The sequence below is a fragment of the Tachypleus tridentatus genome, chromosome 1, assembly GCF_004210375.1.
Source record: "Tachypleus tridentatus isolate NWPU-2018 chromosome 1, ASM421037v1, whole genome shotgun sequence".
In the NCBI taxonomy this organism is placed as follows: Eukaryota; Metazoa; Arthropoda; class Merostomata; order Xiphosura; family Limulidae; genus Tachypleus; species Tachypleus tridentatus.
In genome coordinates, this window is record NC_134825.1 from 27,087,461 (window position 1) to 27,112,410 (window position 24,950).

Consider the following 24,950-nt stretch of genomic DNA (forward strand, 5'->3'; position numbering starts at 1 on the left):
GTTTAATAAACTATGCTCTAATATGTATTCAAACTGAAATTTTAAAATCCATAGATTTATAAAATAACTATTTCTAAGGTTTTGTAGTTTCTTCTTTTCTACAATAGGATGATTCAAGTATGGATGAACATGGAGTTGCAGCATCAGTTCTTCCACTTTGCATGGCATTTTGTAGGGTAAATTTATATTTGTGTTCCTGTTATTAAAAAAAAAGTTTTTTTATATTATTTTGTAAGCTGTTAAATATTCAAAAAGTTTCTAGTTTAGAAGTGTAAGTATATACTTTTCTCCAACAAAAACATATATCTTACTTGCACAGTACGATGATTGATGTTCCAATAGTTAATAAATGCATTTAAATGACTGTAATGCATCTGTGTATTTGATTTACCTTCCAACTTTTAAAAACACTTGTGTTTACTTGAGTTTTGAAATTGTTCAAACCTGATCATAAAAGACTTTTAATCAGATGTCATATCTTCACAGACATGCATCATAGATGAAAAGACATTATAGAAGCTTACACATAGTTTTGGTTTTAATGTAACTTTAAATAAAGTCATAAGTATTATGACTCACCTTGTGACATTGTAAGGAATCTGACTTTAATGATGAAGAGTATTACATATCATTTTTTTCATAGGATAGTCAACTATGATCACATGCCATGCTTTACTCTGGTATTCGTTGTATTTTTCATATCATTAAAGTGTTTCAGTTATTAAAGTATTCTCTCACTTTTTTCATTTCTTGATCAAGTTAAATCTAACCCTTGTGTGTGTTACTTGAATCAGGAACTTCCTGGAAGTGTGAAAATACAAATATTTCAATACAAACTTAATTATTAAATATAATTCTTTATTAAATCCTTCCCTATTAGCTAAGGTGTAATTAAAACTTTAAATAACTGTGTTAATAGTTTGCTTGCCAATTTACTTTTTTATGGTCTTGTACATGTAGTTTTATTTTCAGTTGTGATAATTTCTTTAGTTTATTAAAAAATGTTTTTCTTCATATGGATTTTGAATTGTATTTTGCTTTTAATGTTTTAGAAATTGTGCACTGGAGTGATTCAGTTTGCATTTACATGTATCCAAGACCACCCAGTCTGGGCCAATCAACAATTCTGGGAAGCAGCCTTTTATCAGGATGTCCAACAGGACATTAAGGCCTTATATCTGCCTCAGAAAAATAATACTTATTCTCAAAAAGAGAAGTCATTCTCTCATTTTGGTCCCTACGAAGTAAGTTCAATTTTTTTTTACAAAACATCTATTAATACACTTATTCATCCTGTTTAATCCTTCCATTACAGGTTGGGTGGAATCAACCCAGCTTGTAACCATGAAAATATCCATGAGAGTAATTATACTATAATTTTTGATAATGTGAGCATATGTTTACAAATTTTGCAGATTATTGGTAAACATTATGAAGCTTTCGTACACAAAATATCAGGTTTTAGATTAAGTATTAAGAATTTTTAATTAAAGATTTTCTTGTAAAATTTCTTTCAGAATGTTGACTATCTAACATGATGCATAAAATTTTCATTTTATGATTGAAAATAGTTTTATGAATCAGAAAATTTTCAAATTTTATGTGTGAAATCTTTATAACCTCCAGATATTATCAAATTTTGTCAAAGAAAAACTTTATATTTTGTCTGTTATTTTCATTATTTCAGAGTTTTTGAACAAGTTTCTTAGAATTAACCAATCTCAAAACCACCATAAAAAATTAGGAAATGAACATAAGTTATGCAGTTTCAATGATGCAGAGCACATGCACTCGTCTTACCGTACATATAAAACTCATTTTTACAAAGTGACCTGTCTTAGCTGTGTTTTTGTGGACTAGTGATAGTATTTTGTAAAATGCAGACACATTCCAGATATAATACATTTTGTACAACACCATATTGTATGTACATTATTTCTATTTAAAAAAATTCTTAAACTTATATTTGTTAAAAAATAGAGTAGTAAATAAATATATATTGTAAATAATTATATCTTCTAGTTAAAATTACCTTTGTTTTCTGCAAAACTGTAGATTTTGTATTTTTTATTTGGATGTCACAAACATATAATTTGAACCAGTGCTGCATTCAACATAGCATGTCACACACAGAAATCGATATTTAGGGGGGTTCTTTAATATTTACTTTTAAATTAAGAAACTGACTAATATATATTACTAAAATTTGAATTATATCCTGCAGTTTGATACCAAACTTACTGACATAAAATCATAAAATAGTAGTTCAATAACATTTCAAATGAAAGTCAATAAACACAGTGACATAGCCTTTGACCTGCAACCCTTTGTAATAGCATTAAAGAATTTGCTAATATTGAAAAATATTACTGATTCCATTTTATTTTATTTTAATCATCAGAAATGAGAAATTACTTTTTATTGCACTTTAAAACCAAACTTAAATAAAACTTTTGAAAGAAAAGGATATTTTTTAAAATTATTGATTTATAAATGAGAATATTATAAAAATTAAATTTTTTTTCAGTCCTTTTTGTGCATTGTGTTAGTGAGATGGAGTAAAAACTGTTTTGAAACTTTTAAATTTTAATAAACTAAATATAAATAAAATGCTGAATTCAATAAAACTGCAGTTGTTAAAATGCAAGTTTATTTTTAATTATAGAAAAAATGCTCCTTCAGTGGCTCAGTGGTATGTCTGCATATTTACACTGCTAGAAACTGAGTTTTGATACTCATGGCGGGCAGAGCACAGATAGCCCATTGTGAAGCGTTGTGCTTAATACTAAACAAACAAACAAAAAACTACAGAAAAATGTGTTATTAACAAAGGGAATTTTACATATATTTGTTATGTGTAAATGATTGATTTATTCATTGTTTAAAACCTTATGCTTTAATTTTTTAATCTACAGACTAAGGACTTTAATTCTGTTTGGAATCGAAATGTGGGGCGATCCGTATATGATATGATTAGCAGAAAGTCAACTTCTTTCAAACCACCAGAACCCAGTGCTTTAGAAATAGCTGCAGAACAGGTTTGTAAGCAACTTGAAAGAAATCAAATTTTGGCCTTACTGAAAATTACTAATTAGTTCTCTGTTACAAATGTGATAGGATTTAAATGAACAGTCTTGTTTAGTTTTTCTTTTTACACATATGTAGTTTCTAACATATTGAGGTAGAGTTTTCTGGTTTTATTAAATTTTTACACAGCTATGTCAAGCTTGAATTATTAGATGTGCTTTATCATTTTTTAATACACATTGATATGATGGTATCACAAGTTTAACATTTTACTTTAATAAAATATGATATTCTTCAAAACACATACTTGAATTTAAATCTGATCTTGGTTTATGAAAAGTTAGTAAAGTGTAAAATAATTTGTGGTTTTATTTGTTACAGATTTAAAGTTTTATAACATTTGTGATAAATTTTTGTGAATGAGTAAACACAAATCTAATACTCAGTTTGTAACACTCAAGTCTCTATTAATTTTATATATATGTATTAGTTTACCATGAACATAGCCAGTTTTAGGGCTTGATCTTAAATTAATTAGTTTTCAGCTGCTATCAGTATTTAATTGAAGTTTTTGTTATATTTTTTTTTTATAATTAGTATTTCATTAATAACGTATAAGTAGTTCTTATTTGAATATATTTCCTGTTACATTAAACACTTATTTTTTATTCTTATTCATTCCTAACAGTTTTGTCTACAAATGAGAGTGGTATATCTACAGACTTATGTCACTAGAAACTAGGTTTTGATACCTGTTGTGTACAAAGCACAGATAGCCTTTTCTGTAGCTTTGTGCTTAATAACTAACAACAACAAGAACCTAACATGTTGCACTATATTATATATATATATGATTGAGGTAGAAATCTTTACCTGAATCAGAGTTTTTTAAAACCTCTGGAAATAAACAAAAATCGTGTACCCTTTATGATACAGCTTCAGAAAAATCTGTTGACTGCTGTGATATTAAAGTCCAGTGTTTACGTACTATAGTTTTTAAGAACCATTACATATATGTAAGTGATAGTGTATAGATAGGAATAATGTATCTGTTACAAATGTATTTAATATATTTTATACTGTATCTATTAAAACAGAATCTAACTTAAAATTTCATTAACTCTGATGAAGATGAGACTGTGGACCACTATAACAAAGGAACAACAAGAAGAAATGGTATCTAATGAAGAGTCAACAGTTTATAGTCAGGCCATTCATTATGCCAACAGAATGGTGTCATTACGCATACCATTAGACATCAACAAGAATGCAAAATCTGTTAATGCTGAGCTAGAAAACAATAGCAACAGTAACTTGACAAACAGGTATAACCAGAAGTTATTTGTATAAAACACAGGTTTGTAATAGATATATATTCTTCAAGGTGCCATTTAGGTATAGTACTTTATATATTAATAAAAAATTTGATTTAAGAATCAAAGTACTGTCACTTTTATAATTTAAAATATAAAAATGCTAGCAACATTTTTCTCACAGATTAATTACATTGTTGTATTTTTGATATTTTATAAATAATTAATAATTGACATGAAAATGAAATTCACCCACACAATTAATTTATTATTTAATTTTATTATGTAATACCAGTGGATTCTTATTTTGGACATTTTTCTGTAGCTTATGTTGGATAATAAAGGTTTTAAAAAATTTCATTAAGAAAAGAAATTATGGTACTTGTAAACATTGCAATAAATGACAATTTGTGTAAGTTACTCTCAAAGCAATATATTAAAGACTGAATACTGTGGAATACTGGTTATCATTTCAAGTAACACAATATTTATATATACAATACAAATTATTTTATGAAAACTGGGCTCGGCATGGTCAGGTGGGTTAAAGCGTTCGACTCATAATCTGATTGTCCCGGGTTCGAATCGCCATCACACCAAACATGTTTGCCCTTTCAGCTGTGGGGGCATTATAATGTGATGGTCAATCCCACTATTCATTGGTAAAAAAGTAGCCTAAGAGTTGGCAGTGGGGCATGATGACTAGCTGCCTTCCCTCTAGTCTTACACTGCTAAATTAGGGACAAGTAGTGCAGGTAGCCCTCGAGTAGCTTTGTGCGAAATAAATAAAGAAAAAAAAAATTATGGAAACTGTCTTTCAATCTGCTTCAGGATTTGTCATTGGCTTTAATGAAAAACATAAATTTTACATTTTTAAAAAGAGCAACACTGAGTATGTTTTAAGATGCATGTTGATGTTGTTGAAAAGAGAATTTTTGTAAGTGCAAAACAAATGTTAAATAACATAGACTGTACCTGAAAAAAGTTAAAATATGCTATAAATACCTATTAGTATAACATTGTAATATTGTAAAGTAAGTTTAAATCTCATGTTGTATTTTGAATTATTTTCATAACTTAAATTCATTCTATAATGCTATTATGTAATTTTTGTATTAAACACATAAGGTCTCTGTTATGTCCTTTCTTGGGTTTACCTTGGCTTTCAATATGTGGAAACATTATTTTATTTTTGTTGCCAGAAATGATTATTTCTATTGACGAGTTGGACTTTTTCATTTTTCAGTAGCTTATCATAATCCAGATAACGTGCAAGTGTACGGAATAGTTGCCCTCAAAGATTGTATGGTCTTGTATGTTCCTTATAATGTGTGTGAACAAACATTTCACCAATGTGATATTTCTGATGTGTTAGATGTGATTATGATTTTAATGTGTAAAATGTCTCCTCCTCTTTTTTTAAACTATAACATGTTTGAACTCTTTCAGGACTAGTGAGTACCTTTCACATGTTAAGTTCACACCTGCATATCAAATCTCAACATTTTCCCTTAAATTGTTGACTGAGAAATATTTTACAAGTGATTTTTTTGTTATGTTGTAACATTTATCTATTAAAATCTTTTAATGTTCACCATTACATTTCTGCAGAGCTCTGAAGAGCTTTGCCTGTAATCAACACTCTTATTGATTTTCTAGTTTTTTTGAGTATCTTGAAGCATTTATTAATATTTACTATAAAAACTATTATTTTTTGAGAATACAATCCTATATGATTATTTTTCATGATTTCCCTTTGTATCCTATGATTTTATTAGGATGTTCTCTCTCTTATGATCTTGTGGCATGTAATCAGAACAGCTACTAATTGTAGTTCAGCTTTTAAATTAACTACAGAAAGAGTTTTAAATACCACTGGATAGAGCATGTTTTAAATTATTACTGCCAGTGTAGAGTAAATAATGTGGTCTGAGAAGTAATTTATGGCTTAATGAGAAAATGGCAAGATCTCACTTTTGCACAGACAACAGTTTAGTGTAGTCGGAGGTTTAGAAGATTTAAGAACAAATCTGGGAATTTTTCTATAATTTCATTTAATTTTGTGATAAGGCATCAGGTAAGCTTTATTAGATTGAGTGAACATGGAATGCGACAAGACATTTTGGTGACTCAGATCCTTTATTTATGGAGTATTATTCTTAAGTTTGTTATTTAAACAATACAAATAAATAAAAATACTTGTGATTTATTGAAATAAAGTATATTTATTAAATATAACTAAAATGATAAGTCAATGCATATAATTTGTGCAATTGTTTTCCTGTAATAATTATTCTCATTTTTGAGTAGCAGATTTATAAAAAGTGGACTTTTATTCTAATATATTCTTCATTCTTAATGTTACCATGTATGAGAATAGGATTTTGTCTTCCTGACCTCATATGATGATTAAATATAAAGTTTTTTTTTCTGTAGTCTACCAGAAACAGACAGTTTGGGTGTAGAAAGTGGATTTGAAGAAGATACATCTGAACTGGGAACAAATGTTATAAGGTTTGTCTCAAGATTTGTGGACAAAGTTTGTACAGAAAGTGGTGTGACTGAAGAACATATTAAGTCACTGCATCAAATGATTCCAGGTATATCTACTACCATAGAATACTTAATAATTATTCATTAATTAATTAAAATACTGACATATCTGTAGTTGCCACATAAAAATACATTTTATTTCATAAGATTCTGACAATGTATTTGTATGTGTGCACCCCTTCCCAATATAATATTTCCATTGCTAAACTTTTTGAGGATGGATTTATATTTTCAAATATCATGATAAACTGGCAGAACATTTTTTTAAAAACATTTTTATATTTTTATTTAATGAATTTTTAATAATATTTGTCGTAGTTTTCATAAGTTTAATGTTCAAGTGTTACATTTCTACAGCTGCTTTTCTTCTAACCTTGTTTTAGGCTACTGAAAAGGAACTGCATTAATTACTTGTAAACCAAAATACACATTTTCCAAAGATAATTTGTTTTCTCTAGTTCACTATTAGTATTATTGTGTTACTCCTTTAAGATGAAAAATTGCCAGCTCCCTTTATAGAGATTATGATCATTTGTTTATAATTTTTATACATTTATATTTGGTAATGATTTTAATTGCAGTGAAAGTTGTCCAAGGCACTAAAGTAACTTTCTTTTTTTTTTTTAAAGTTAGAAAAGTGTCAGCTCTGTATTATAAATAATTGATAAAGCACCTAGTTACGTATATAGTTATTTGGAATTTTTTCAAAATTTAGTCATCATATAAACAAAAGGAAATTAGGCATAATTTTTCTGTTTTTTTTTAGAAGTTAAATCAGTTAGGATATAAGTATTTTTAGACTAGAAATATTATATGGAGCTGGTGACAAAAGTTCATTATAATAAAGCAATTTATTGGAACAGACCCAATGAAAAAAGTGTATTAAAGTGTTTTTATTTTATCAGATGGTATGATAATCATAAAATAAAAATAATTGTATCATGTCAATTTGAATGATTTATACTAGTTACTCAACATTTCTACAAGTAATAGCAAGTCCAAATATAAAATATAAAGTGTCTTGTCTCACTTGTTATGTGAACTTAGGTTGTTTGTTTTTTTAAATTAAGAGATATATAATCTTGGGAATTTAATTGAAAAATATCTGTTGTTAATTTTGTATAATTTCATTGAATTGAAATATTTTTATTTTACATTTAAAACTATCTTGTTTTACAGGAGTAGTAGCCATGCAGATAGAAACACTTGAAACAGTTCACAGAGAAAGTAAACGACTGCCTCCTATCATGAAGGTTTGTTTTAAACAGAGAATATCTGTACACTATTGTTGGTATTTAATTAATATAACACTTGACAACTGTTTGGAGATATTTTTTTAATAGGAATTAGTAATTTTAGTTGTAATATTTTAAAACAGTTTACAAGTATTGTATTGATAAATTTGGTTATGAAATTGGTTGTTTACATCTATCATTATGTGAAACTTGGTTTATTTCCTAAAGCCAGTAATGTTTAATGTGGATGGTTCTAAGAAAACATGTAAGGACTACAAGGTATAAAATGTGTTATGTATTATCAATGGACTTTGACATGTTTTGTTTTTGAGATACTGTAGAAATATTTTAAGAAATTAAAGTAAAAATTAGATAGTACTACTGAAATTTTATGTAATTTTGTATATATTTTTTATAAGCAGACTTGTTATTTTAAGCATTGTAAATGTTTAAAATCAAGACATATACAGTTATAAAATGAAATATTTCCTTTTTTTTTTTTTCCAAAGAGACTTGTAATGATTTATACATCATAGGTGTGCTGTTTATATTAAATAGAAAGTTTAATCTTATTGAACAAAAATTAGGTAACGATGTGGTGTTTTACAAATATCTTTTTCTACAGCCTAAAATTCTTGCACCAAGTCTTTTACAAGGAGAGGAGCTTGTTATGGAAGGACTTCGTGCTTATCTCATTCCTGATGGACGAGAGGATGGTAGTGGGGGTATTTTTGGTGGACCATCTTTACTCCCTGCAGAAGGAGCAATTTTCCTAACAAATTATCGTATTGTTTTTAAGGGGACACCATGTGATCCTTTTGGTAAGTTTGATCTTAAATTAATTGCGTTTCATAATTTTGAGAATTTATTTATATATGAAAACTTCTCAAGTGTGTATGCTTATTATGTGTAAAGTGCAGGATCCTATATATATTTTCTTTTCTATAACCATTAGAAATAAGGAAAGAAAACTGATTTGGGGATGCCAATACCAATAATTCATTGGGAATATAATCTTCTTTAATTTTATTAAATAGTACTCTTGAATGATTAAAATTTCAACGAAGTAACTCTAACATAACCAGTGAGCACCTTTAAAGTGTCAAAAGGCACACCTGTGTACTAAAATCCAAACTTTAGCTAAAAATAGTAAGTGATTTAAGTTATAAACTTCTAAATAGTCAAGGAAATTTCACAATTGATATTTTTGTCATTTAGTAAAATTTATTTCTTGGAATTTGCATTGAAAAATGAATATTATTTCATTTTGGAGCAGTTTAAAGTAGTCTTTCCTAAAAATAATTCATTTAAAAATATTTCAGAGTATTTCTGTTCATCTTAAAGTACAGATTTATATTTGGTAAAGAACTGTCATCCAGATGATAACATATCAGTAAATGTTTTATTTCGTAAAAATTTCATAGACTGTGTTTTTAATAATTATTATTGTTTAACTTTGAAACTAAATAAAACCAACACTTGGATATGATTGGATAGAACAGTTTATAAACTATTTATTCCAATATAAAGTAATATAAGTAATTTCAGTAATAATTTGCAGTTTTTGTAGACTAAGATAGTTACTTTAGATATTATTTATGTTTCTAAAAATTTTTGAGTGTTATATCCATTCAAAAGTTACTGGAGTTTTCTTGCATGGTAAGATGTCAACCAGTTAAGTTTATTCAGGTTTAGCAAGTATGGTAGACAACAACAAAATACTCTGGAAACTCATATCCTTACTTATAGAACATTATTGTCAAGTTTATTATATTCAACTGATGCATAAGATAAAAGAACTTATTATTTATGGCAAAGAAAATATATTTATTAGATGTAAATTGATCTTGACTAAAATAGTTAGCAAAAATACTGTTACCTAGCCAAACAAAGATCAAGCCCTAAGTCATTGATAAATCTGTTTTTGCTTTTTTATGTTAATATCAATTGAATTTATAAACAAGCCTGGATAATAAAATGGAACTTTCTGATGAAGAATAAAAAAAATTAAAGGTGTTTTTTTAAAGCTTGGAAATTTTATAAAAATTATATATTTTTAAAGCTAAAATTAGATGCTGTTTTTGTAAGATTAAACAAGTTTAACAAAATATAAAGTATTACCATTGTGAGAAGGAAAAAATCAGAGGATCTTGGAAAGTAAATGAAAATTTTAGAAATATCATCCATCAATAAAATGGGGAAAATTCTAATACAAAATAAGTGTTGGTTTTGAAATGTCTTATCTTTTGTTAGCAATAAATTATTACTTGCATATCTTATAACTCTGAAAGTTGTTCAGGAACTCAGCACAAGTTTAGTTGTCTGTAAATTCTGTCAGCAAAGTTTTTATCAGTATTTTTTGAGAAATATTGGAAGAAAAATAATTAATTTATTGTTGATGAAAAATTAAGACAACGATGAAAATGCTGAGAAAGATGTGGAAATATTTAGCAGAAAGTGATAAAATTCCTAGTTTATTAATAAGTCTGATAGTTTTAGCACTTGATCTAATACCCAAAATTGGTGATAATCTTTCTTGTTATTTTGTCAAGAAAATTCAGTCTTGCATCCTTCCCAAATATGAGGACCTTGCTTCACCCTTGATTGCACTTGAATTTCTTGGGACACTTAGAATACTTGATATGTTTTTAAGTGTACTTAAGTATGAAATAACATAATACTCACTATTAATAAGCATTGTTGAATGTAGGGACTGATTAGTAAAAATCATACTTAAATGATAGAATAACTAGTTTCATTTTATAATATAACATCAACAAGCATGTTGCACATATGAAATTAATTTTCAGTTTGGTTTGAACATGAAAAGATGTGTGAATACCACATCAGTAGTCGTTGTTTCACATTTAAAACCAGTTGCAGGAATGTATGTAAGTTGTTATTCTACCTTTAATTGTCCAAGTTATTGTGTATACAGATAATTATAATCAGACTTAGAATGGTCATCTTATTATCTAGTAGTATTTCTTAGACATCTTACTTCTGGTGGATGTGAATGATGTACCTGTTTTTTTCCAGCATCTGAGCAAGTGGTAGTAAGATGCTTTCCAGTGGCAACTTTGACCAAAGAAAAAAGAATGCATGCACAGTGTCTAGCTCAGGTAGACCAGTTTCTCCAAGAAGGATTACAGATGCGTTCAAGCACATTCCAGGTACTTAGATGTTGATGAATGTTCTTTATTTCCAAATTATGAATTGATTTTGCACGAAAAAGTCTCAACAAAAAGTAGTCCACTCAAAATATTTTCGTGACAATAAGTATCTTTGAAAGTGTACTTTGAATAAAATGACAATAAAACATCGTATAGATCATAGTTCAGCATTGAAGACTGTTTCTAGTATGTGGTGGAGATTATAAACCAATTGTTCGATTATTTATTATTGAGATTTTTTTTTAATATATCTTCTTACCAAATTGACACTTTTGGCATAAAACAATTTTATATCATTTATAATTTAGTCTAGTACAAGTGACAATTTTCTGATACTTAAACAATAAAAAAAATATTAAAACAATTTTTAATTATCAGTTATTAATCATAAATCTGTGCATGGTCTGGTAGTTAGTGTGCAGAACAATGGATGTCGATGTCCAAGGTTTGAGACTGCAATATGCCAGTGAGTAAACACTTCAATCTCAGCTGTAGTCATGATATAGAAGTGACACTCAATCCTGCTATTTAAAAGTAGCCTTATATGTGTCACGTGCAACAAACAGGTTTTCCTCCATTTGGTCAGAAACTATACATGAAATTTGGGACTGGTAACTAAGTTGTTTGGCTAATTTTGTATTTAAAATTACTGTTAAGTATAAAAAAAATACTTAGTTTTCTGTACTTTATGGAATTGTACTATTAGTGACTTTTAGCAAAACTGAAACTAGTTAATAGTATAAAAGAGTAAGAAAATAAGTATTATTACTAAATAACATTTGAAATTGAAAAATGAAACATGAGTTAAAATATCTTGGAATTCTTGCTAAGAATTATTACGAGATTCAAGAGGATTGCTATGCTATAAACTAGTAGGTTTAATATTTTTTCAATGAAGACAGCAGAATTTGAGAAAATATGATCAAATGATTATTAGTTTATGTAAATAAATATTTCTGAAAGAAAAAGAAAATGTTTCTGATTTGGTCAGTTTTTAGTTAACAGTTACTGATTTATAGCTGTTAATCAAAAAATACAATATAGAGATGAAAATATGTTCAATTAATTTTTAAATTGTACAAAAATCACTCAATGCTGAGTCAAACCTAGTTTTTAAAAAATAGAAAATTATGCATTACATACTTATTTATAGATCTAGAAGTTTACAAAACAAATTGTGTTAGTTTGATATTGAAAACTTAATAAGTCTCCTACAGTTTCTATATGATTTGGTATTTATATATGTGTATATATGTATGTTTTTTTGAGAAACTAGAATTTTATTTAGCTTCAGTAAATATTTATTAGTGAAATGTTTACAGTTTTGTAATTGAATCTTAAAGTGTTCAGTTAAACAGGGGCCTTGCATGGCCTAACAGTTAGCATGTCAAGATTGTGAATCTATTCTAGGATCCAAAGTTTGTATCCTATTACCACTGAATATATTTATACACTTTGGAGCCATGGGTGAATAATAAGTGACAGTTGTATTGCACTTTTCAATTTGAGTAGCCTAAAAGTTGGCAGGGGTGCTCCTGCTTAGCTACCTTTCCTGTAGTAGATCAGTTTAAAATGAGGAACAACAAGAGAAAATGACCCATGTATAGCTCTGTGTGAATACCTGAAACAAACAAAGAAATTATTATATTAAAAATAGATGCATAAGTTGGGTAAACTTTTATTTCAATACAAAATTAGTTTGCTTGCTAAACAGTCAACTTGGTTACATTATATAGATAAGTAACTTATTAACTCCCTTGCTGTGAGTAAGTCAGAATGTGCATATCATGACCCCTTTTACAGAGTTACATTAAACTACATTATTATTAATGTATATGAATAATCTTGGTATTAAAACATAGTTAATAAAATACATTTTCAAAGTACATAAATTTTAAATTCTAAATTTTATAAGGAAATATTTTTAAAAATCGTCAGTCCATCCTAGTTTGATATTTGTGACACTTGTTCTATAGAACTTCTCTGTTATCTAATGTATTGATCAACCAATGTTAGAAGCTGCTAAACAGTTTGAACTTGTATGTAAAACTATAATTCATGTCTGATTGAATGATCTATAAATTTATAGTTCTTAAATAATAGAAATAACTTGAGGCATTAAACACATTTGTATCTGAGAAAGACAGGGTGTTGTATGAAATATGAAAATATTACCAAAAATAATGTAATATACAATACAAACTGAGATAGAGGGAAGGAGAGAAAATAAACAAAAAAGTTTAGAACTACAATATTTTTTCTCCAAATTTTATCAGTCTGAGTCTCATATTTTCAATTATAATTAGGAAACATGGGATTTGCACTGTTCATATTACAGCAAAAAGTTCAAGTGTTACAATAGTGTATTAAACCTACTTGATGTTTGATAGAATCAAGCACAAACAATTTCTTTTACCAATATTTTAAAAGTGCTACTCACTCAGAAAGCTAGCTTTCATGGGTTCTTTTGTCAGCAACATTGGTTGTAAACTGGGTGTGATATTGAGTGCTGGTTTGTGCTGTTTTCACACATGGGAATGAAAGTCATAAAATGTAACATAAATTCAACAACCACATCAGAAATATGGAACATCACAAATAGAATAGTCAAACATATGGCACAAGTTAGAGTGAGCAAAGTACAATGGGTCTCTGGGAGAAGTATCTGGCAAAATAGGACCTACATAACTACAATAAAGAGCCCTGTAGAAATATAAACTACTGATAAGAGCTGTATATATGTATTAATATTCAGTGTAAACCAGATGTTTTAAACTTCGTGTGCATCATCCAATGCTTAAACTCCCAGTGAAACCAGAAGGCTTATAATTCATTAGCAACTGACAGCAACTGACGTTTGACAAGAGGTCAAAAGTAAATACTATATTTTTTATATTATGTATATATTCTCTCTTTGTAGTAATAAGCATAACTAAAAAGTAAAAATTAAAAACTTGTTTGGTTAGGTTAGATAAGATAACGAAAAAATAATAATTCTTCACAAAGTGTCTGTGTATTATGCCATTCAATACAAAATGTGAGCTACACATTCATTGAGCAATTTACAACTTTTGTGGTGGGATTTTTAGTTACACATAGTTCAAAGGTCAATAAAACAATAAAATTAAGTGTAAATATAAGTAGACTTATGAGCTTTAAGTTACTTAGGAAAAACAAAGTTTTCTTTTGCACTCTGGAGTCATTTCAGAAAGGAAAAAGGGGTTATTTATATTTATATATTTTTTATGGTAGTTGCAAGATTGATCAAATTGTTTGAGTCCATATACAGTTAGGGTAGAGAAATTAACATATGAAGTATCAAGTTTTACTGGAAAGAAAAAAAAAATTATTTAGGAGGTTTTAAAAATTATACATGTGGAATTTGAAAATTTTCAAACAGTCACTACTCTGATTCCACATGTTCATTTACATGTCTTTAGTAAAAATACTTAGATAATAAATCTGGCTTTTTGTGTAAAAAAAAAAAAGGCATATAAGGTTTACAAAAAATTTTGTGAAGGTACACTAAATGTATTAAAAGTTATGATGTGGAAACTAATGGTTACTTATTGGTTAGTTGGTTGGTCACATCTCTTGACCCTGTATGGAAAAAGTTAACTAAAAATAGTAGAACATTTACCAATAAAAATAATGAAAATAATTATTTAACAAGTTTTAAACAAAATTCTGTTTTTATTTTTTTCATAATATGAAAGCATTGTTCCAAAATTGCTACAATGTTGAGTCTTTCTTTATTTTTCTAGTTAATTAAAATAGCATTTGATGAGGAAGTCACATCAGAGAACATAGAGATGTTGCGAAAGCTAATACACCGTGTGCATGCACCACCAACTATATATCATCTGTTTGCATTCAGTAGTAATTTAACTGTGCCTCAGATTCCACTACACAAAGACAAAGAAAAAAATGCAACACTCAAGTAAGTAAAAAATGAAATCGCAATATTATTACTATATCATAAAACTTTTGTTTCTATTATGTTTTCCTTTGACTATAGTACACAAACTTAGGCCCGGCATGGCCAAGCATGTTAAGGCGTTCGACTCGTAATCCGAGGGTCGAGGGTTCGAATCCCTGTCGCACCAAACATGCTCGCCCTCCCAGCCGTGGGGGCGTTATAATATGAAGGTCAGTTCCACTATTCATTGGTAAAAGAGTAGCCTAAGAGTTGGCAGTGGGTGGTGATGACAAGCTGGCTTCCCTCTAGTCTTACACTGCTAAATCAGGGAAGGCTAGCGCAGATAGCCCTCAAGTAGCTTTGCTCGAAATTTAAAAACAAAACACATAAACTTAACTAGGATTAGTATAGGATAATTCAGTATAATGAAATAACTTTGAATATATTTTAATATTAAATAAAATACATCTTTCTTTAATACAGCATGTAACATGCATTTTATTAATTTTTACTTAAGAGTTTTGGCCAAGAAGACATTGCTGAGAACTGCAATGAAAGCTGGTTTCAAGTCAAAGCCTTCTTCCAGAAAGCACAAATATATGATCCAAGGTCAACCAAGCATCCCCACTATCCTAAATCCTGGGAGAGGAACCAGTACTAATTTTGATAGTGAAACTGAAGATAGGCAAATCTCTATGTTTGATAAAGAATTATCAGGTACATTTTATTTCTCAGTATTTGGATACTTTGGTATTTGAAATAAAACTTCCATGTTTATAAATTTTATAATATTAAATTTGTTTTCTTATGCTCACTAGTTTTGAGCATTACTTCTTAGGTACTTTCAGTTTGAGATTGAAAGAGTAAGTCAGTGTAATAATTTGTTGCTCAAGATTTTGTGTTTGAACAGCATCATAATGAAGTTAATTTTAAAAAGAAGCTGTAGATGGGAGCTCCTAAAACATGTTAAGGAAATGATAAATTAATATAAATGTTTCTCCAATGATTTGATACGTATATTTGATTTAAATAACTACTTGTATTAAAAGCACGAATTACTATACTTAACTCCAGGTAGGTGTTCTTTCTATTTTTGTAATAAGTCTTATGTAATTGGTTAGTTTTATCTTGAAAATATGTATATATTGTTTTTAGAAAGATACAGGCTGTTGCACTTTCATGCTGTTTTGGCCATAGAACACTCTGTATATGATTAGCAGGGGTAGTGGTTTAGCAGTGTTTCCACTTTCTGTAGTTCCAACTGTGGTAATCTGAACTATCACGTGTTTTCAGTGGATATGTTCTACTCGACCCTCACTTTATATACCAGATTTCAAGGCAGTTTATTAAGAAATAATATGGTAAAAGAATGTATATTGGTTAGGCCAGACAAACTAAATTTGAAATTTCTAGCCCAAGAATTCAAAAGAATCTTATAAGTGAACAGTTATTATTCATTACTAACTTGTAAGCACAAATTCACTAAATCTTATGAAATTCTCCTTATTAAAGAGCATTTAGTATCATATGATGTAAGCGTAAATAGTGATGTTTTTTTATAGCGATACTGTGTGTATGCAAGTAATGACAAGAAATTGTTAGTTTAGATTCCATGGCATTGCAATAAAAGAAGTTATTATCACTGTTTTATAGAGGAAAACAACCGCAAAATATTTTAAAGCATCCGGTTGTTTTAGTAAAGTGTAATATATGACAATCCTGGAGCATGTCTTGGTTACTATTGTTGTGTATTATAATATATTTCAGGCAAGCTTCTGATTTATTATGTTATGTACGTTACATGTTACAATATCAAATAGCCTGAAATTGTGATATGAATTTAGAAGTTTATTGAATGTCAGTTTGTATGAAATTTATGATATTTCTCAACAAGATTGATACACAGTTTTCCTTTTTAACACAAACATATTTTAATGTACAAACAATGTTCAACTTATAATAATGCTTATTAAAACTAATGATTTATATACAAAAGTTTTACAAACAGTACTGAGTCTTCCATTTAGTCTGGAACTGAACATATTGATGTTTCACGATGAGCAAATTAATTTATTGTTGATACAGATACACAGGAAAATTTCCCTTGACAGGAAACCAGTGAGCTTCTTCACATTTGAGTTGTTTTTTTTCCAACAAAAATATCTAATATGCACACAGAAATACTAACGTCCAAAGGTAATTCTTTGAAGTTAATTGGTTTATAATATTCAAAGTCTGTAAACGTTTTTGATCAGATATCTGTAGCTGCTTGATTATTAAGCATTAATCACATTTACAGCTTTTAAGGTTTATAGTATACTAACTGTAAGAAACAAATGATATACATATGCATGTGTCAGTTTATAAACATTAAGGTGAGGTTCTAGAAATTTCAGTTGGCAATAGTGTAAAACATATATTGTTGATTCTTATACTTGAGAATCTTCTACAAATTTAGAAAATGGGTGGAAATTTCACAGCACATATTTAGCACTGCAAGTTACATACATTTCTAAATACATGATTAACTGAAACAAACGTCAACATTACAATAAATACATATAGTAAATCCATTACACTATCAAATTTCACTTTCTCACTTGTTGTGGTTTGTTGGTGTGTAATAAAAACAGTTGTATCTGTTTTTTAATTTTGTCTTTCTGTCCATCATTTTCTTTTCATAGAATGACATTATTTAAAGAAGGCATGTAATAAAAAAAAATCATGCTATCTAATCAAAAACACAATAGGTGGGGGAAAAAAGGTGAGTCCAAAAAGGTTGATTGTAGGGCTTACAGGAATGAAATTAGTAGTGGTAAGTGATAGCTACTCTTGTAGTATTGAAAAGGATTTTACTGCAAATATTTATTCATTAGTTAGCTAGAGTGCATATTATAACTTAAAAAAAACAAGCTGAAACAAAAAGAAATTAAACAACAAATGTTGCACTAGTTGAAAATATCCCAGGGTACAAGCTATAATGTGAGATTATATTATAAACTGTACCCTAAGTTTTGGAGGTGATTGTGGAAGTAGGACCCATGTTGCAGTGGGGATACACCACCTATTGGTCAATCTCCATTTGCCAGTCTCAGAAAAGAAATGAGTAGCAATAGATACAGAAATTAGGAGAGTTGAGATGTGGGTGTTCAAGCCCACAACATCCCACATATATATCACCCTTCACTGCCTGCAGACAGTTGTGGAAAGATGACTGCTCTCCAAAGTAAAGAAGAAAATTAATTGAAATAGGAATAAGAAAGTAAGGTACTACCATTTGAGGGTAAGTAAGTTGAACATACCTCTTGAAGTAAGCATTTCAGCAACCAATATGGCAGCAAGGCACTAATTGTTAGCACAGAAGTGCATATATACTTGAAAAGCAAGTATAAGATTTTTGAATGTTTCAAAGTGATAGTACAGCTCTTTATGAAATTCTGTTTTTTTTGTGTGTTTTTTATTAAGCCTTATTTATTTGGTATTTTAACTCCATGACATGCATAATTTATAAAAGTTTTAAAGAGATATTTTTTGATGAACAGATTTACTTGTGGTTTTTTTAAATGTTGAAAGATATATTCTTATAATGGTAGACTTAAATGTAGACTTAAATCTCAGTGGTAACGCACAAATCAACTTGAAGTCTAAAAACGTTGTTATGGTATGTACGGATGAATTTATGGAATGATTGCTACTTTTGAACCTGATAATGGATAAATCTATAAAGTACATTTGGATGGTTATTAGATATAACTTTAATGTCAGAGTCATCTGTACTTGCATATAACTTAAAATGACTATGAATGTTTGAGTATCATTATTGCATCTTTTTTAAAGTGATAATGCTGTTATGCTTTGTGATTGTAGGGAAATACATAGACTGATAAATTTGTCTTATGTTTCAGTACTTGATGAGACAGAATCCAGTCTGCAAACACCATATGTTGACTCCAAAACTCTGGAGAAGATCACTGAACGTTCTTACTGTAGAGATTATCAGAGACTAGGCTTAGGAACTGTCAGTACCTCTACCATTAGAAACAAGAATGAACTGTTCAGAGTAACTTCTCTCAATTGTAACTACTCAGTTTGCAGAAGGTATAGACATTTTATAAAAATCTAGGAATGTTTTAGGTAGTGTTTACAAAGATCATTGCAAAAATACATAAAAGTAGTGAAATTATAAAGTTTCCTTAAACTTCAGATGAGAAAATATTGCAAAACTTCTATTCAAAGAACTAAATATAACCAAGAGGTTTCATTTAGTTGTGAAATCAGTTCATTGTACAGTTGTGTTGTGTTTATATCAAGATAAATTTTATTGAAAAGTTAACTTATAGTTGCAATTATAGTATTGAATATTGAAATCTAAGTACAATGTATAGATTTTATTTGTACAACAACTTTTCATAGACCGACGCCAAAAGTTACAAACACGATCTTGTTTTCCACTAAAGATTGATATTGAACTGAGATCTGTATTAAAGGTTGAGTTTATGACAACAGTTTTTGAACAAGAAAAAATCGGTTGAATCTTTTAGTTAAAAATAAGTTTCTTGAACCTAAGGCTAATTATTATCCAGTGAGGAGTTTTAACCATCATGTAGTGAGTATGGGCAAATGAATGTTGAAAAATGTACTGGTTTGTAAGTATATGTATAAGAAAGAAAAACAGACTTTAGGGCCAACCAGAAATACAAGATCATGTTAGAAATGAATTGCTCAATTTAAAAATTTTTATAAGGCCTCAGAAAATTTTATATTTCCCTGAAAGGATCTAAATACTTGCTTAAATGTTAATTGTTTTGTCAAAACTTGGACTAACAAATAAAATGTAAAATGATGGAGATAATTTTTTATAAGAAACACTTTGGTTGTATACTTTAAGTTTATATGCTTGATGAAAATTATTGCTACAACAAATTACAGTGCTGGGAAGCAACATGAAGTTATCTAAAGTTTGTTAAAAATGAATGAAAACCTGATCACTGGAAGATAAAAGTCTATTAATGTGTTAATGAATCGTATTTTTATAAACAATACAAGTATTCTAAGGTTTGATGAAATTAAAACCTAAATCTTTTATCCCAAGAGGCATCACAGTAAATTTGGCAGAGAAAACATAAGTTATTTTAATAGAATGAAAAACTGCAACTAGAACAGTTGTCAAATTTTAGTGTAAACACGGGAAATAAAAACAAATATTTTCTAACTTAACTTTTTTTATACTAGTATTACAGACAAAATATATTAAACTGCTGTGAATGTTTGTAGAAAAGACATTCATCACAAGTTTTCAGTTACAGATTGCTCAAGTCACAATTAATTTTCTTTGCACTTTTCAATGATGTCCCATACTTGTAGTGTATTTGATTTGTAACTGTTTTTTTAATTCTGTCTTTCTGTGCATCATTCTCTTTTCATAGAATGACATTAGTTAAAGAATCTAAGTTTTTGTTTCCAATCCTGTTTTTATGGTACTAATTATTTGATGTAATTACACAAAAAGTGATAAAATCATTAAGAAGGAAGATGGCCATTGTTTCATTCAATTAATCAATGAACAAAATGTGGATATTCTTTCCATATATAATGATTCTAAGCATTCTTGTACTTTTGTGTTTTATCTTAGTGCAATTATATTTATTTGTTACATGTATATATTGAAGTGTCAATATAATTATTAACTTTGTTTTATTAATTTTATTTGCAAACTTTTTCTAAGTTCTGGCATTACATTAACTCTAGTGACAGTATTGTATTAACTCTAGTACTGTCACTAGTATTTTATATTTTACACGAGTTGAATAACTACCTAATTTTGAATATTTCTATATCACAAGAAGAATTTTTTCTTCTGCAATGTCATACCTGGATGTGCAGGCATTGGTAACCATGACTTTCTATTTCTCACTGTCCCCGATGTTCTTCAACTGTTCTGTGTTGTTATTCCTGGTTCCTAATCATCTTGTGAGTCCAACATATATCTTTGTTGTTTGTTTTCTTTTACTTCTCTTTCCTTCTCTTTTGTCAATTATTCCTTTGTGCTTCATCTGTTCTTTCTTTATTACATGATGTTTGAACTTTGCTTTTTTTATGTGTTTTTTTTTATTATAAAAATTGTGTTGGCTTATATCAATACCACAAGAAAGACATTTAAGTCAAAAATGTATTCTGAAAATATTAAGTTAGATTTTGGTTTGAATCCACAGTACGTATATAAATTTCTGAGCAATAATGTACTCGTTTATACTTGTGTATTTGGTATTAAAGGTGTACATTTTTGTAATTTGCCAGTGTGAGAATTTTTTATTGAATATATTTGATACTTCTTTGCCCATCATTTTTCTTAAAATGATTTTTGTGAATCAGATTCATCGAAACATTAATGTATTTTTTTCATTTGTTTTGTAGTTAAAAATAAATTTTTTACTTACAGTTACCCTGCACTTGTTGCAGTTCCAGCAACTGTAAGTGATGACAGTATTCGGAAATTTTCTCGATGTTATAAACACTACAGGTGAGTGTATTTTTCAGGAAAATTTTCATGACAGCTAAAGGTTTCTACTCTTACACAGAGGGTAATAATGAGAATTTTGTGAGCTAAAGGCTGTGGTGACACTATAACAGGAACTCATACAGTGTGAAATTATGTTTTCGTAATTGTATTCAACATTTATTACATGAAAGACGACATGGTGGCTGTCACTATGATTTTAAATGATTGCATTTAACAGTTATAGGACTTTTACTTAAGTGGAAACTTGAGTTATTTTAACTATACTTGCATTTATATTTTCTGTAGATATATATTAATCTTAAGAATGCAATACAACATGAACTTTAATTATTGTAGTTTTGTCAGTTTATCAATAAATATAATTACCATGACATATGGCTTATGAAATAAATATTTTCTTCTTATTATGTCCACCTCAATTTATCTAATGTGTAATAACAAAAATTAATAATGATATATATTATACAGGAAGAATATTCACAATCTATAATAATAATACAAAAATAAATGCTCCAGTCTCATAGCCCTTTTGTTGCTACTTACTATATTCTTTGTCATGGATCTAGTTATGGAATATTGTTCTGCAATGTAATTGTCAATGTAGGAAGCCAAGTCCTCTGAGGGCAAATGAAGCTGAGGCCACAGAAATATTTGAGACCCTTTAACCAAGCCTTTTCACAATTTAATTATAATTCTTGTGTTTATGTATTTGTTTGAACTTTTTTTTTACTCATTTTTATTTAGGTAGATATGTACACAGGAAAATAATGTTGTGTTTATATGTGTATCTCATGAGGTCTGGTGTGGGTATTAACACTTTTATCAAAATAAGGCAGAGAACAACATTTCTACCTTCTTAGTTTGTCTTCAGGTTAACAAAGAGAGTTTTCAACTGATCATTACCAAGCATGTTTTAGAGATGAGAATGTAAATGGGCATAATACTGTACGGGTTGTTGCAGTTGGATGTCAGGTTATTAATTGGTATAGGTATAAAGGTGTTCCTTTATATTAGTTTAATTTTGGTTTTAGTTGCTGTATAAGTAGGGCTTTGATTTTGCATTTGTTTATATTTGTTTCCCTACTTAGTATCTGGATGTTTTCTATGTTGTGTTTATTTTATTTGCAGTGTTCAAAAATGTGTGAAGGTATTTTTTATGTTCTTTGAATCTGGTTTCCATTTTTCAGCTTGTTTCTACAATATAGAAGTCATCGCAGTTGTTGCATTGTATTTTATAAATTATGTTGATGTTCTGTTTGTTAGTGTAGTTTTTACATAGTATGGACTTTAGTTTTTGAATAAATTTTTTTTCCTATTTGTAAGTGAAATTAATTTAATATTGGGGTGTATAGAGTTAATGTTATTGAAAAAATTAAGTGTGTGTTCTGTAGATATGAATCCAGCAATTGTATCATCAGCATACCTGTACTAGTATAGTGATGGGTGTAAGGCTGAATTGATTGCTTGAGATTCAATGTGTCATAAAAATTTTGGCAAGAATTAGTGACATGAGATTCCCCATATTTTGGCCATTTACTTGTAGGTAGTTTTGGCCATTGAACAAGTTAGATTTCATGGTAGTGAATTCTATAAAGGTTGCTAATTGGTTACTGGGGATGTGTATCAATGGGTTGGGATCTTGGATATAAAGTTCTAAAGTTATCTTGTAGGCTTCAGTTGTTGGGACTTGAGTGAAGAGGGGGATTACATCAATACTGGCCATTAAGGTTTTATGATTAAGTTGATTAAGAATAGATTTAAAGTTGAGTCTTTGAAAAAAGGAGTTGACTGATGTTACACATTTAGAAAATGCCCACGCTATGTATTTATTGAGGTTGTAGTTAAATGATTCATTTGTCGACATTATGGGTCACAATGGACAATCAGGTTTGGGGGTACCATGTAGTTGTGGTGTGCATGGGTCAGTCGTGCATAGGTGTTCTGAGATTCTGTTGGTTTTTTTCATTTCTTGTTATATTTTGTTTAATTGGTTTTCATGTGTTTTTGTTGGATTTATGTGTATAAGTTCAAATTTGTTTGTATTTGGTAAGATGTTCATTTTTTTAATGTATTCAATTGTGTTCATTATAACTATAGCATTTCCTTTATCTGCTTTCAGAATTTTGTTGTCTTGTTTTAGGTCGTTTATCGATTTAATATATTTTTGTGTGAGATTTTGCAGTTTTCTGTGAAATTATATTGATGGTTTTACATGAAAAGTACTTGAAAAATTTGTTTCAAATACTGATTTAAGGTGTTTCGGGGAAACAGATGTTTTCAGTTATACCTGGAAAGATAAGTTGTTGGTTGTCTTTTTCCTGGTGGTTGTTTTCCATTGTTTTGTTGGTGTTTTCAGTTTGTGTGGAATGGATCACGAGTCTTCTAACTTGGTCTTCCAGCCAGGCTTTCATTTTGACTGATGGAATATTTCTTGATGTTCCTGTGAAGTTGTTCTTTCTTGAGCAGATGTATCTCTTCATTGCTTAATTGTCAGTTGGATCTGTTAATTACAAGGTTGGTTGAGTTGTTGTGTTGGCAACTTTTTTGTTGTTAGCACCTTAGTTTATCTAGTTTTTTGTTGTAGAGGATCTTCTTTTCATTGTCATTCTTACTGTTAATTTGATTGATGTTGCATTGTGCGAGTTCATAAATGTTTGGTAGAATGAGGCAGGTCAGTTCATGGTCTAAATTCATTTTTTTGTTTGTGGAAGTCATTTAGTTATTTATATTTTGAGTTTAAAATGACTTTAGTAGTTTTTATCTGTAAATTATGGATAATGTTTGTACTGTTATCCCTAATTTTGTGAAGATAAAACTATGTGAGAATTTTAACCACTGTTTAGAAGAGTTTTTGTCTGCAGATTAAAGAAAGCACGATTATCAGCATCTTGTAAAATGTTATTGGAAATTCAAAACATCTGATGTGAAAAATTATTTCACTTGGGTAACATTTGTCTTGTTAACAGTCCCAGTGTCAGTTGTTTTCAAGTCTGTAATAAGTTTAATAATGGATTCCTACAGGCAATCCAAATCAAAAGGCCCTCCTGATTCCCCCCCCCCCCTTACCTCCGTATTTAGCCTGTTGGATGCACTTGCATAATTTACTTGCCTCCTGCTGCTGGTACAGTAATAAGTTTATGTACTTACAATGCTAAAATCGGGTTCAATTCCCCTCGGTTGGCTCAGCAGATAGCCTGATATGGCTTTGCT

The 24,950-nt window shown here is 28.9% G+C and overlaps 1 protein-coding gene across 3 annotated transcripts in view; it reads left to right on the forward strand.

Annotated features, from left to right (window-relative positions):
* Positions 1-24,950, forward strand: part of LOC143244837 (myotubularin-related protein 13-like) — a 136,418-nt gene that overhangs the window by 79,594 nt on the left and 31,874 nt on the right. For all 3 annotated transcript variants that reach the window (XM_076490234.1, XM_076490243.1, XM_076490252.1), the window contains 12 exons: positions 108-176; positions 1,053-1,244; positions 2,916-3,038; positions 4,159-4,352; positions 6,777-6,940; positions 8,073-8,146; positions 8,754-8,949; positions 11,168-11,301; positions 15,066-15,241; positions 15,738-15,937; positions 19,126-19,318; positions 21,660-21,740. In XM_076490234.1, the coding sequence (XP_076346349.1) occupies positions 108-176; positions 1,053-1,244; positions 2,916-3,038; positions 4,159-4,352; positions 6,777-6,940; positions 8,073-8,146; positions 8,754-8,949; positions 11,168-11,301; positions 15,066-15,241; positions 15,738-15,937; positions 19,126-19,318; positions 21,660-21,740 (1,796 nt within the window). The remainder of the gene's footprint in view (positions 1-107; positions 177-1,052; positions 1,245-2,915; positions 3,039-4,158; positions 4,353-6,776; positions 6,941-8,072; positions 8,147-8,753; positions 8,950-11,167; positions 11,302-15,065; positions 15,242-15,737; positions 15,938-19,125; positions 19,319-21,659; positions 21,741-24,950) is intronic.